The 15,608-nt window shown below is 38.0% G+C and overlaps 1 protein-coding gene and 1 long non-coding RNA gene across 7 annotated transcripts in view; one reads left to right on the top strand and one right to left on the bottom strand.

Annotated features, from left to right (window-relative positions):
* LOC116845618 overlaps positions 1–9,341 on the bottom strand; it is a 78,062-nt gene extending 68,721 nt beyond the window's left edge. The window contains exons 1-4 of one of the 2 annotated variants that reach the window (XR_004378279.1): positions 9,204–9,341; positions 8,679–8,768; positions 7,698–7,765; positions 4,363–4,511 (exon numbers count right to left, since the gene is read on the bottom strand). Coding sequence is in view for 1 of the 2 variants with exons in the window: in XM_032818534.1 (XP_032674425.1) it covers positions 7,733–7,759 (27 nt within the window). In the remaining variant the exon portion in view is untranslated. Of the gene's footprint in view, positions 1–4,362; positions 4,512–7,697; positions 7,766–8,678; positions 8,769–9,199 lie in introns of those variants that run through there. The other variant, XM_032818534.1, reaches the window with a different exon arrangement.
* LOC116845622 overlaps positions 1–14,559 on the top strand; it is a 74,786-nt gene extending 60,227 nt beyond the window's left edge. Inside the window, exons 1-7 of one of the 5 annotated variants that reach the window (XR_004378285.1) lie at positions 10,874–11,015; positions 11,439–11,524; positions 11,735–11,865; positions 11,961–12,050; positions 12,979–13,033; positions 14,250–14,319; positions 14,550–14,559. This is a non-coding gene — a long non-coding RNA (uncharacterized LOC116845622). Of the gene's footprint in view, positions 1–10,873; positions 11,016–11,363; positions 11,529–11,734; positions 11,866–11,960; positions 12,051–12,978; positions 13,034–14,249; positions 14,320–14,549 lie in introns of those variants that run through there. The other 4 variants (XR_004378286.1, XR_004378288.1, XR_004378284.1 and 1 more) reach the window with 4 other exon arrangements.
* The last annotated feature ends 1,049 nt before the right edge of the window (positions 14,560–15,608 follow it).

Below are 15,608 nucleotides of genomic sequence, written 5' to 3'. Positions count from 1 at the left end.
GAGAGCGTAGAGAGAGAGAGAGAGAGAGAGAGAGAGAGAGAGAGAGAGAGAGAGAGAGAGAGAGAGAGAGAAGAGGATTGAGGGGGAAGAAGGTGGTGCACGCTGCAGTTTTACACAAGCGATGCCGTGCGCTTTTCTTGCCAGAAATGACAACGAGTATGCTTGTATTTCCAGCGATCGTTACGGAACCGTCCGAGGCTTTTTGTCGTTGTAAGCTGGGAATATCCCTTTCCGCGCTTTGTTCGCATGAGTCGAAAAAGAGTGAAACTTAGCGCTGTTAACGGCGCTCTGGAGTATCGTCCGTGCAGTCACACGATGCATCTCGATCGATCGCCAGCGAGAAAAAGAGTTCCTATCGGTTGACCAACTCGCGTTCATCTTTTCTTTCTGGTAGCCACTTTTCTCCACCGATCACGTGACAAGCGCACTTGTAGCAGAGAATACGTTTCGACAACGAAGGGAATTAAAGGCAACCGCCATTACTGGTTCAACTCGTTCGCAGTGTGGTCGTAATAAATAAAGTCAGAGCGGGGTAAATTTGCTATGTCTCTCTCCAGAACTACTAGCTGTGCATTTACTATACGTGTGTTATTTTGGAAATAAAAATTAAAATAAAAGAAAAACATAAAAACTAATCTCTTAAAAAAGACATTGGAATTTAATACGATGAATAATGAAATGTATTGAGAGATTTCCATTTCGGACAACGACGTGAAATATTGCGTTGCAACGAATATCAATTTATCACATGACAAATGTCACTTCGTCCTCACGCGATTTGACTGCATTAATCCATAAGTTTCCGTTTCCCTTTATAAGTACACGCTGACAGCTGGCGAAGTTGACGCGTACTGTTTGCTCGAGAATAGGTCGGTTTAATGTCTCTAACAGGCGTGTTATCGTGGCCCAAATTTCACAGCGTCTTTCTACGCTTCAGTTTTCCTTCTCCCTTCCCTCTTTCGCGCTCCAACGAAATGAAGATACCGCGTTTCGCGGCTGTGCGCCATTCAATAGAAGCTAATGCCGATCGGTGGAACGATTCGATCGTGCGATAAGCGCCGACGGACACATAACCGGACAACCGAATGACACGGTGATAGACTTTTGTGTGCAATGATGTGCGACGGTGACACTGATTGACGTACATTAATTGACCTGTTCATCAGCAATATGCTAGTTAAATTTCGGGAAAATTGAGATTAAGTGCACAAGGCGGATGGAAATCTTCGTCCGCCTTCGTAGTTGTGAATCGTTGGTGAATTTGGCTACCAGAATAAATTAGCAGTAACACACAAGTGGCGATATCAAAAGTAATCTGATACTTCAAACGGATGAAATTCACTCGTTTGTGCGAAGGACTCTACTCTACATTCATTCGGGGAATGTTGCTGAAATTCGAGCCGAGGAATTTCCGAGCACAAATTAGCGCAAAATCTACTTGCATCGATCTATATCCCGTCAATTGATGGACAATTTATTGTTTATTTCGACAGAAGATCTATAGATTGCTGAAAATATCGCGCAAGCATTTTCCTACTATTTTCCGGTATATTTCTTTGAACGGATAACTGATTTAATTTGCCGAGAATATTGTCGTAAATTGGTTAACTAGCTGAAGCCCCAACGGGTAAATTACGCTGCGCTTCCTCACGTAATTTCTGACGGAGGGGAGTTCCCGCGCAACGGCATCGTGGAAGAGTTTTCGCGTTCGAGAAAATACCTCTCAACCAATTCTCTCAGAAATTCGTCGACATCACGACGAAAATGCATTTTATGGACGCAATTTATTTCGATTGTAGAGGGACTCCTTCGAAGCTGAAATATGAAAACTTCCGCCGCGTCGGGGCTACGGTGCTCTCGAAGCGGAAGATTACTCTGAAGAGCTACCGAGATGTAGTTTCGTCGCACTTATTGCATTCTTCAACAATAAATCGACATTTAAATGTACGTTCTCCACAGTTCGCGCTGTGATATGCGTTCTAGTTTACATCGCGATACACGTAAAGTATAACATTTTTACACCTTACCTAAATCTCGGCAATTTTCATTCTACGATTTTTTTTAGTGAGAAAAGACGTTTATCTCGGTGTCGAGAGGTATTCGAGAATCCTTTGGCCTTGCGAGCCTTCGAAAGTACTAAACCTCAAACTTCGCGACCGAGTTGGCAGCGTTAGAATAGTTGCGAATAGTTTCATGTCACTTTACGAAAACTTGAGCACTCGAATAATTATGTTGATGTCATTAAAACGACTTTTTCTTTTGTCTATTCACGAACACTCTTTTAGCAAAGGCTCTGATAACTATCCTCTGTTGTAATTTGCCAACGTCCAAAATAACGAAGTTTCGAATCCTCTCGAGACAAAACACTTAACATTAAGTCGTCAATATTATTTTACCTCGTATTATCCCTCTCTGACGTATAATTTGTGCGAAATATTTTACTTTTCTTCCCCAATTTTTCTCTCCTTTCTTTATTATCCTTCTCGGATATAGTGTAACGTTCAACTATGAGTACCAGCCTTGGCGTGCAAAAAGCCACCCCGACTTATCGAAAATGCAAAGCGACAGCGAGAGAGAGGGAGATAAAGGGGTAAAAAAGGAGGGAGAAACGATGGGCGAAGAGCGATACCGGAAAGAGCGATACCGCGGACGTGGCGTCCGATTTCAAAGTGCTCGTTGACTTTTTCCCAGTTTCCACGGCGCGATAATCATCGCCGCAGTGCTATCGCGCTGAACGAGCCGCCCACCGACCGACCACCGTCGCGGAATTGTCCCATGGCCGGAATGCGAATTATCGCCAGCTCTTTCTCTTTCTCTCTTTCTCCCTCTCTCGCGCGCAGTATCAAGGCGTGAGTTCGCGCTTTCGCTCGGAAATTCCGGAAAATATCTCGCTGCGCGAGACCACGGCGGCGGTCGCGAGTTGCATACAAAAGCGTATTCGCGCGCGGGCGCGCATTACGGCAGCGACATTACTGCCGGTCCTTTCGAGAAACAGATTACGGGACGAACAGGACAATGGGAAGTGTATTCCGCGCCGTATGAAGTACCGCTTTACCGCGTGCACCGGAAAATATACAGTTCCCGGGGAGAGAGCGAGAAGACGCCACGTGGTTCGCGCGTGGCGTCGCATTTCCTGCGTGTATCTCGTCGCCCCCTTCCGTCCCGTTGCCCGTCCCGTGTCGTCCATCGCGTCTCGCATCGCGCCGCGTTGCATTTTTCGCGCACTATAAATCTTTGAAGTGTTATCGGGATACACAAAGGAGCTAAGATACTACTTGTGTCGGTGGGCACCGCGTATATCTTTTCGCATTTTTAACAAGGTTGAGAGAAATGTGTGGAAAAACAGCGACGGAGACACGTATCGTCGGGAATGACGTGGAAGCGAATCGCGCGTGTGACAAAACCGAAGTGGTGTTAATAATTTTAGTCGAAAACGCGCTCTTTACTCTGTCAGCTATCGTTTGCATAATGTAGCGGCCGTTCAACGTACATTACCGGGGTATACGAATTAATCAGAATTATTTGCTGGTATCGCGGAATTTTCACACGTTATTTCCCGCTGTTTGCGACAAAAATGTCGTAAGCAACAGTCAGCGGTCCTCGGTGTATAAAATGACAAGAGATACACTGCGATAACCGATAATTATATTACTATTATATTCATCTTTTGCAAAGAGAATATTTTCATTTAACGAAATATGATATTACTGATTATTGTTATGATTACATTCTTCTCGGATATATCTGAGAGGAATGATTTATTGTCAAATTTCTGCGGCGTACAAGAATGATATAACGATAAAATAAGAGTGCATTAAGAAACTACTCTCTTAAAATGAATCAATGAAACATCACTGAAAACAGTGAATATACACTGATTTGCAGTTATAAGTGTTGCACTGAAAGTGCTCAGTGCTATACTTATATCATATATATTGATATCAGTGACTATTTACTAATTCACTTTGAGAGAGTATACGCGGTGAATTTTTTAATTTTTTTATTCGCCAGGATAACGGCGGACGATTTTATCTGAAGCCACGTCTTTTCACACGACCAAGTGCTATCATATTAATGGCAAATGTAAGTGGATAGTTACACAACCCAGTAACTCGACGATGTGTAATTTGACAGAACACCTCTGGTAATACGAGGGCCGAAACTCGTGTAGCGCACGACAAAATTACTTTCGCAATGATCGTTCGTTATAGAATTTCTACAGAATGCCGGGAGAGACGAACACATGGTCGAAATGTAGAGCTTTCATTGCGAGTCAACGAATAATCCGGGATTCATAAAGTTGTAATTATTTGTCAAACGATGACAGACTGCGAAATTTGGCTTGAGAATGGATTCTAAATGTTCATATGTAATCGTCTCTTTATTTTCAACAAATTCATGAAACGTTAAAATTGGTTGGACGTCCTACGTGATAATTAATTTTACACGCCTGAGTCGAAACAGTCGTCCCTTTACGCTCTGTAGATTTTGTGCGACGCCGAAAAGATAACCTGAATAAAAAAAATTCATTTCTCAACAATTGGTTACATCTTGTAATTTTACTCAAATTTAACACAATTTATCGTTTTGGCCAACTGAATTGACTGCTGTGGAGCAGAATGACTCTCAAAGCCAACTAGGCACTTGGAGCGCAAAGGGCTGATAGTTCTACACGCGATTCATTTTCCGATAATTGACTAGCGAATTGGATAACGAAAAGGGGAAATGGAACGAGGGATGAATGCTTTCATGTTTCGCTAATCATCGAGTCTAAATACCAAATTTCGCTCTCTCTCAGTCTCTTGAATTTAAATTATCTAAAACCGTGGAAAATATGTTACGAGATACTAAAACGTATATCAAATTGCGGCAATTTTGTTATTTGAACTACACGGGGAAAATATTATATGTTCTTTTCATATATGCGCACGTGTGTGTAAACGCAAAAAAAATTAGTCGCATAAACTATAGCTGTGCACTGAGAGAAAAATGTTTGGTATTTGTAATTATAATTATATAGAGAAATATTTACTATAAATTATGGTCAAAACAACCATTTTCTAGTCAATTGCACTATAATTTTAGTGATAATAACCTTATATGCACGTTACTATTACTATCTTCGTGTTGGAACAACTAAAAAAGATAGTTAGGCCCAATTTGGTGCCAACTATATTTTTTGGTTGTTCCAACACGCATAGTAATAGTAACGTGCATATAAGATTATTATCACTAAAGTTATAGTGCAATTGACTAGAAAATGGTTTTGACCATAATTTATAGTAATTATTTCTCTAAATTTATATAATTATAGTTACAAATACCAAACATTTTTCTCTCAGTGCACAGCTATAGTTTATGTGACTAATTTTTTTGCGTTTACACACACGTGCGCACATATGAAAAGAAAATATAATATTAACTTATAGTAATTATTTTTCTATATGATTATAGTTACTACATCTATATGATTTCTATATGATTTTCTATATGATTATAAATACTAAACATTTTTCTCTCAGTGTAGCAGCTAAAATGTGTTATTGAAAAAGGGACAACTAATGTTGTTACGACGGAACATATTCTCGGCACGTTTCGATATGATCCATTTTTAAGAAAAGTTCCGTTTAAGAGAAACCCGAGGGACAAACGCATTTTGATTGATTACACTTACAACGAACTAAGAGGCGCGTTCACGGCGCAACATGTACGGTATGCAAATTCAACGTGCGTGATACGTCATGACACATTACACAAAAATGAGTTAATCCGTTACACATTGCCGGTCAGCGACCTGACATTTTTTTTCTCCGGAACAATGGCGAGCACGTGTGTAACAAGTTCCGCAACGAACGCTACGGGATTTTATGGGTTAACGAATAATTTGTTCTAGATGCTATAGAAGTCGCGCACGAGAATACACTGACAAATGACTTTTGAGGACTTGCGTGAAATATCTAGCTATTGCAAGATAGGAAAATGTTTTTCCATGAAGCGCGTCCCTTATCTTCTACACTCTGCCTTATTTATTGCATCCGTTTCGAGTAACGAGAATAGTTCTATTCTGAGCATACCGTGAGAGCAATAACAATTTGTTCTTATTTGCTTCGTTAGCAAATTTAAGCAAAGTACTGGCTATTATTAGAATAGTAAAATTGATGTTACTGCGCATCATACAGTAAATTATTAACGCGTAAATGCGCGTATTATTCAGTTAGTATAATAATGAATAAACAAGTAGATGTTTCAGTAAATCATCTCGAAATATTTCTTTAAAAGATGTGAAATTGCTTTTGCGATAGTAGTAATATAAAGCAGTGTTGGGGAAGCGCAAATAATTGCACGGTTGCTTCGATTCGCGATAGAAAAACATTTTTGAAATAGAGAAGTGTGTGTGTATATGTATGTGCGCTTGCGAAAATCCTGTCGGGGAAGAAAGTCTGCTTGTGATACAAAAATATTTCTGTACTAAAAATATCATGTATCGCCATCTCCGCGACGCAAAAAGAAGAGAGAACATGGGGAGGGATACCCAGTCAATTTTTCCGCACCATATAACAATAACAGGTACTCCCGCTGCCATAACCGACGCGACGAGACGGTAGAAGGAGAAGAGGGAGAAAAGGAGGCAGGAAACGAGGAGAATTTGTTGTTTTAACCCCAAACTGAAGGCTGATCTTGCTCGTGTATCAAACTTCGGCGCGCTCGTGTGCACTGAAACGAAACGCCAAACTTCGACCGTCCTTTCGCGAAACCGCTGTCCCTTTCACGAAATGTTACTTAAATTACCGCGAAAATTGCGCAATATTTCCCGTACAGAGACGAAAATTTTGAAAAAAAAATGAGTATCTGATAAATCCGATCATTCAGATATACTATGATGATATTATTTTGTAATTGTAAAAACTGATGTGCTAAATTTAACATTTTATGTGTCCCAAATCATCCACTCTCATTTATGTGACAATTAACACAAGAATTTAACACTTGAATATCGTCAGGAATCACAGTTTGTGTTAAATTGACATATGTATAATATTAAATTAACTAAAACAAAACGTTACTTTAACATTTGAGAGAAGTATTAATCTATGGTTTTGATGAAATAAAAATGATAAATTGAAAACAATAATCTATGTCTGACATATTAAATAGATCAATTTACCACAATCTGTGATTCCTAACAGTATTCAAGTATTAAATTATTGTGTTAATTTTTTCCATATTATGCGTGTTAATTTTTAACACATTTATTTTGTGTTAAATTTACACATAAATGAGAGTGGATGATTTGGAATACATGAAATATGTTAAGTTTAACACATCAGTTTTTACAGTGCAGTTGATATGGATGAGAGTCTGCAATGCAATTATACAAATGTTCCAAATATAATTTAGCTTTTACTGTGGAATAGATGAACCGTTAAAATTATTTAAACAGTCCGAGGCGTAATCAAAAAGATTAAATCGTTGAATATGTTAATATTTCGTCTCAAGAGAACTACGAGACGAAAAATGCATGCGCAAAGCGAAAAATGAGAAGCGAAAAGGAGAAAAAAAAGGCGAAATAGAATGGAACAAATGTGGGTATGGAATGTACGTGCAAATTTCGATTCAATAATAAAAGCAAATATATTTAGATAATTGTTGTGTTAAAAATTGTCACTGAACGTGCAACATAGTAAGATATGACTTACTGATAGTAGTGCGCCACCACAAAGAACGTAACTACCATATTGCAAAGATCATTGAAGAACATTCCAGACTAAAACAAATAGAAAAGTAACCAAGATTAGTGTTCTGTTTCTCGGGACAAAGGAAACAGCGCTGTTATTGTCAACCCCCAAATTATTAAAACCCAAATCACACTTATAAATGCAACGTGCAAAAAAATCAACAATTATGACACGAAAAAAATTTATTACACGATAAACGAACGATCGTTGTGTCACGCATTACACATCCCGTGAGAGCCAGATCACGTGCCTAATTGAGCATTGAAGATATCATTCGGATAGCGAAGCAACAGATACATTAACGTACACTCAGTCCGCGAGTAATTGTACAGTAAAGCCTCATTCTATTTCTATAAGTCGGAGATAATAATGAGAGTGACAGACGTCGACTAGACATGACGCGACAAGCACCGGATACATGTAGCGAGAAAGGAGGAGATTATTACCTAATAACGTACTTACGATATGTTTCCACAATCGCATATCGCTATTTTCGACACTCGCGTCACTTATTTTTGCATGAGATTCACTTTCGACAGACGTAAAACGCGGAGCGATGTCGATCGATGTGTTCATGACGGTTACTCGATGCAATAGAGCGAAATTCAAAATGGCCACGTAGATGACAATGTACGCTAAAATGTGCGCCAAAATGTGAACAGTGCCACGGTTCGACAAAGATGCACTCCGTTCTACGGTCCTCTCACTTTTGCTAACAGATCGACGCTACCTTCCGAGATTTGGCATCACATTTTTTTTAGCGTTATTCTGTCTTTTTCTCTGTTTATCACCGAATTTCTAATTCCCGATTAATAAATTCGACGATTGCCCGTTCTATTACTACTTAAATGAATCGGAGAGAGTGACAGGCGTTGACTAGACATAACGCGACAAGCACTGGCTGAATATATCGAGAAAGGAGGAGATTGCTTTATAACGTACTTACGATACATCCCGACGCTCGCACATCGTTATTTTCGACAGTGACGACACTTATTTCCGCACGAGACTCACTTTCAACAGAGAAAAAACCTGTGAAATGCAGAGCGATGTCAATCGAATGTGTTCGTGGCGGCTGCTCGATGCAAAAGATCGAAATTCAAAATGGCCATGTAATTGACGACGTACGTGGGAAATATACGCCGGAACGTAAACAGCGCCGCGGTTCAACAATGACGTACTCTATGTATATCTCTCCCTCTTCTCTCTCTCTCTCTCTCTCTCTTGCTAACAGACCGACGCTACCTTCCGAAATTCAGCGTCACATTTATCTCTATCACATTATTTTGTCTTTCTCTCTGTTTATCACCGAATTTCTAATTTCCAATTAATAAATTCAATGATCGCCCGTTCTATTACTACTTGAATGAGTCTGAGAGAGTGACAGGCGTTGATTAGACACGACGTGTCAAGCACTGGCTGAATATATCGAGAAAGGAGGAGATTACTGCTTTATAACGTACTTACGATACATCCCGACGCTTGCACACCGCTATTTTCGTTACTTATTTCCTCACGAGATTCATTTTCGACAGAGGAAAAACCTGTGAAATGCGGAGCGATATCAACCGATGTGTTTATGGCAGTTATTCTATGCAAAGAGACTGAAGATGGTCCACACTCTTCACTCACAGAGCGTGGAAACGCTTGCTGCGTCACAAGCTGTGTCGCGGTAGCCAATCAACGTGCCGCGTTCCCTAAAGAACTAGATTATTAGATGCATTCAGAAAACATGACGATTGTGTAACCATTGGGCGCGTTCAGCGGAAAAAGTAGTCAGTAAGCAATCAGCGATTATTGGCTTTTCTTGTAGATCCCTAACTCTAGATCAATTACATTGGCGAATTGCTCAACTGTTGTGCAATTCCTTTATAGAAAAGTATCACTGGCTGTGATAAATTGGCCAGTAATAAATAGTAATTTTATTACTCGTACGAGTAATAAAATTATTGAACGACAATAATTATCACTGGCCAAATTATTACTTATCAGTATTACATTTCTATAAAGGTGGATAAAGGCCGGTTTATGATGGCCGTAATCCGTTAACTTATGCCGGAACCGTAAAAAATTGACCAATCACAGTCGATTATTCTTCTATAATTCGACTATGATTAATCAGTTTTTTACGATTCCGGCATAAGTTAACGGATTACGGCCATCATAAACCGGCCTTTATCCACCTTTATAGAAATGTAATACTGATAAGTAATAATTTGGCCAGTGATAATTATTGTCGTTCAATAATTTTATTACTCGTACGAGTAATAAAATTATTGAACGACAATAATTATCACTGGCCAAATTATTACTTATCAGTATTACATTTCTATAAAGGTGGATAAAGGCCGGTTTATGATGGCCGTAATCCGTTAACTTATGCCGGAACCGTAAAAAATTGACCAATCACAGTCGATTATTCTTCTATAATTCGACTATGATTAATCAGTTTTTTACGATTCCGGCATAAGTTAACGGATTACGGCCATCATAAACCAGCCTTAACCAGATAGGAATGCTAGGATAACCAGAATACTGGATAATTATATAGGAATTAACCAAAAATCTTTAGTAACTTTTAACTTATCGAATCATAAAGTTTATAAAGATTATGCATTGAGAATTGCAATCGAGCTAGCTGAATAATCTAAATCTTAGTTCAATTTTATTTGATTGATCTGATTGCAATCCTCAGTCCATACTGTGATACGGGTATAAGATGTATGAGCGATAGTCAATAAGTTAGTTCGCGTTGCTTATACTTTTAGGACATTCCAAAATGTCCTTTCTGAGGAAAATTTTACTCTTAAGTCTATAGTATATGTAACATAAACTATAGATTTAAGAGTAAAATTTTCCTCGAAAAAGATGTTTTAGAATGCAGCCTTAATATTTTTATATCTATGTCTGTTGGATACTTTTTTTAAAAAGAAGAGTTTTTATTAAATTTTGCTCGTTCGCGTCTCATACAACGAAGATTAAATTCAAACGTGTCAAAAGTGTAAGTAGTGTGAACAAATCTATTAATCTAGTTTTTATGGCAATGCGACACGTTGATTGGCTATTCCGTCGTGGCTTGCGTTAAGTGGTTAAGCGCTTCTGCGTTCTGTCAGTAGAGAGCGCGCATCTTCGATCTATTTACATTGAGCAGCCGTTGTTGACACATCGATCGACGTTGTTCCGTGTTTTACGCTTCTTCTCTTTGTAGAAAGTCTCGTACAGAAATAAATATTGCGAGTGTCGAGGACATATCGCGATGTGCGGATATCAGGACATAACGTAAGTACGTTATTAGGCGGAGTAATTTTCTTTCTCGGTATATTTAACCGGTGCTTGTCGTGTCTAATCAACTCCTGTCACTCTCTGATTCATTCAAGTAGTGATAGAATTACTGCTTCGGGCGATCGTCGAATTTATTAATTAGGAATTAGAAATTCGGTGATAAACAGAGAGAAAAACAGAATAACGCCAAAGATAAATGCGACGCCGAATCTCGGAAGGTAGCATCGGTGTGTTAGCAAGAGAGAGAGAGAAGAGGGAGAGATATACATAGAGTACGTCATTGTTGAACCGCGGCGCTGTTTACGTTCCGGCGTATATTTCCCGCGTACGTCGTCAATTACATGGCCATTTTGAATTTCGGTCTTTTGCATCGAGCAGCCGCAACGAACACATTGATTGACATCGCTCCGCATTTCACAGGTTTTTTCTCTATCGAAAGTGAGTCTCGTGCGGAAATAAGTGCCGTCAGTGCCGAAAATAACGATGTGCGAGCGTCGGGATGTATCGTAAGTACGTTAATAAAGCAATAATCTCCTCCTTTCTCGATATATTCAGCCAGTGCTTGTCGCGTCGTATCTAATCAACGCCTGTCACTTTCTCCGACTCATTCAAGTAGTAATAGAACAGGCGATCGTCGAATTTATTAATTGTAAATTAGAAATTTAGTGATAAACAGAGAGAAAGACAAAATAACGCCAAAGATAAATGTGACGCAGAATCTCGGAAGGTATCGTCGGCCTATTCGCAAGAGAGAGAGAGAGAGAGAGGAAGGAGAGAGAGAGGTGTAACATAGAGTACATCATTGTTGAGCCGCGGCGCTGTTTACGTTCCGCCGTGTATTTCCCGCGTACGTCGTCAATTACATGGCCATTTTGAATTTCGATCTTTTGCATCGAGCAGCCGCCACGAACATATCGATTGACATCGCTCCGCATTTCACAGATTTTTCCTCTGTCGAAAGTGAGTCTCGTGCGGAAATAAGTGCCGTCAGTGATGACAAAAGCAATGTGCGAGCATCGGGATGTATCGTAAGTACGTTATAAAGCAGTAATCTCCTCCTTTCTTGATATATTCAGCCAGTGCTTGTCGCGTTATGTCTAGTCAACGCCTGTCACTCTCTCCGATTCATTTAAGTAGTAATAGAACGGGCAATCGTCGAATTTATTAATCGGGAATTAGAAATTCGGTGATAAACAGAGAGAAAGACAGAATAACACTCAAAATAAATGCGACGCCGAATCTCGGAAGGTAGCGTCGATCTGTTAGCAAGAATAAGAGGGTTGTAGAACGGAGTGCATCTTTGTCGAATCACGGCGCTGTTCACGTTTCGGCATGCATTTTCATTGTACGTCGTCAATTGCGTGGCCATTTTGAATTTCGCTCTTTTGCATCGAGCAGCCGTCATGAACACATCTATCGACATCGCTCCACGTTTTACGTCTGTCGAAAGTGAATCTCGGGCGGAAGTAAGTATCGCGAATGTCGAAAATAACGATACGCGATCGTCGGAACGTATTATAAGTACATTATTAAGCAGTAATGTCCTTCCTCGATATATTCTCAATTGGTGCTTGTCGCGACATGTCGAGTCGGCATCTCTTACTCTCGTTATTACCACCGATTCATTCAAGTAATAGTGGATTCGGACAGTTCTTGGCGGGCAGTATCCGCAGGACTGAGTATGCGTTAATGCGATTAATACATCAATCGCTCCACTGCCCGAACAATATTCTCAATGCTCAATTAAGCGCGAGATGCGTCTCTCACGAAGTGAATAATGCGCGACGTATCGATCGCGTCTCTACGTGCAATTAATCTTACTTACGTGCCACAGTCGTTAATTTTTTACATGTCGCACTTATAATCGAGACTTTAGGTTTAATAATTTGGAAATTTTCATAATGCTATTGCGTTTATTTTATCTCGAAGAACAATAACCTTGGATTTTTTATCTTTTTAGGCTGAGATAATCTTCAATGATCTTCGTGATGTGGCAGCTACGTATTATATTATCGGTGAGTCGTATTTTACGTTTATGTATGTTCAGCGCGATATTTTTTAATTAATTAATAATAATAAGTCATAAAATAAGTAATAATATTAAGTCATAAAATTATTCCCTTATCGTTAAATCAAAATTTGCATCGACACTTAACGCGTGATCGTTTAATCTTTTAATATTTCATAGATTTTTGCTTGTTCGGTTTTTCTAAGCATGTAGCAACTCCACTCACTTTATAAAAAGATTCTTGAACAACTAAGAGGTTTGCAGAATTTAATTTATTATGTGATGAGGAATCTATAATATCGGCTGCAATCATAGTCCACGCGTTACCTCTTCAGGCTAGTTGAGCGGCCTGTTTAGCTTTAGTGTGTTGACAAAGGTTACATCTTCAGATGTAATAGGTTACCTCACATACATACATATTCAGCCAATAATACGCAACAGCTAATCGATAATACGTCTTGTTTATGTCCGAATGTTCGCTACTCAAATCAGAGTGAACGTAACAAGCTGCTCTCAATTTGTCTAGAATTCTAATAATGTTGTAAAGGATATGCATATAAATCAACATTAGTAGAATGAAAAATTTTACTCTAAAAAATCTAGAATATTTTAAATTCTATGTTTTCTTATAATATGTTAAACGTTTGAAGAAAGACGTAGCTGTAACAGACATTCTGTTTTTGTTAAGTTAGCTTAGGATTAGATAGTTGACAATGACAATAAAGTAAAACACCTAATTATTGACATTTTCTTAGACTCATTTCCACAACTTACTTTAACCGGAGTTTAACTCGTTAAAGGCCTATCTAGATAAACTTGCATTATTTATATGCACAACGAAATTCACTTATCTAATTCAAAATATGTCTAATATAAAAGACATCCTTTCACTGCACGGGTTGATTGGTTTCCTTGTACATATATAATATATAATTATGCAACTTTGTCTGGATATGTCTTTAATAAATTAAACTCCATTTAAAGTAAATTGTAGGCTTTAGTTATTGACATGGTAGAAAAAACCTGATTTTTCTTGAAATCAGTGTTGCAGTTAAACTTTTTGCTTGCATTCAGTGATTTCAAAAGAGAACATCACAATTAAAACTGTGAACAATCATCACAAGAAAAACGAAGTTTTTTTAGAGAAAGCGAGATCAATAATTGGGTGTCGATGATTTTACCTTACATTCCACATGTGTAACCTCATTTTTTTCTTCTTTCAGATGAATATAAAACGATAGGAAATTGTGGCGATTCACCAGAGAATGGCAATTGTGTATTTCTTTTCATCAGGTACTACGAAAGTTATAATTTTGTTATGAGATAAGAATATGTGTGTGTGTGTGTGTGTGTGTGTGTGTGTGTGTGTGTGTGTGTGTGTGTGTGTAACTTATATAAATGTCATTTGAGCGAAATATTATTTTAATTATTTTTAATTCAATTAACGTTTGACAAAAGTTAATTTCCTGATACATGTTTAATAAAATCACAATTTTGAAAGTAACTTTGATTTATTTTTACAGATCAACTTTTTGCTGATATTGCAGCTTATGTTCTACACGTAATTATGGTGAGTCATATTTATTTTTCATTTCACTCATTATAGATAAAGAAAATAACGTATTAATGGATAAAATGTGAATTGTTAAATCTCAAAGGTTAAAGTTCTGAACTAAATCTGAAATAGATATTATTATGGGACATTATTATTTGAAAAAAATCTACTATCAAATTAATCATTCATGTTTGTATAAAGTGCATAAAATACTATGAAATTCAATGAGTGATTTAACATAACACAATTGCGTCTAATGTATAAAATAATAAATAATTCAAGATATGAAAATCCAGAGAGGAATTCAGAATTCTTTCCATCTATTTTTAGATTTCTTTAATATTATTATATTTAATTTGCATGAACGAATATTACAGTTGAAAACGCACGATACTAATTGCTAATTACTTACGATGCTAATTGCTGTTGCTATTTGTAAATAAGTTGTCGCGATAAATCCGATGCTTTTCTTTTTCGTATTGGAAATCTTTTTTTTTTTTTGGAAACTGCTCTCTTTCTCTCTCTCTAACTTTTGCTATCTTGGTTTTATTTACATATATGAAATTCGCCAACAGTAGTCAGTCTGCAACAACTCGGATATACAAAATAGTGCGTAACAGCAATTATTTCTCTATTTATTTTGATATTCTACTGTTATAATATCGATTTATCTCGTTGATTATATTTCGTCATGTATGAAGATAATGGGGTGAGTAGTAAATATGCAACATGAACAATACAGCGTATTTTATGTAACAAAAGACTAAACGGCAGATATTAACCGCGCCGACACAGAGGCAATCATAGTCGTTGTCCGAAAAACGTTTACTGCGGTCGGAGGACGACTACAATCACAGTTCTATGAAATGTTATAAAATAAGATATTATCCCAGTTTATATTAAAACGATATTGTAGTAGATCTCACGGTTTTAACATAATTCCATTAATATCCAATTGCATTATGGCGTGATATCTGGTGTTTACTAATTCCTGTCGATCATTGAACTGTATATGATTAGTATATTG

The sequence above is a fragment of the Odontomachus brunneus genome, unplaced genomic scaffold, assembly GCF_010583005.1.
Source record: "Odontomachus brunneus isolate Ranch 3 - 2012 unplaced genomic scaffold, Obru_v1 Obru_scaffold_054, whole genome shotgun sequence".
Taxonomy (NCBI): Eukaryota; Metazoa; Arthropoda; class Insecta; order Hymenoptera; family Formicidae; genus Odontomachus; species Odontomachus brunneus.
The sequence above is the reverse complement of the archived record's forward strand: the minus strand, read 5'-3'. Positions and strand labels throughout refer to the sequence as shown.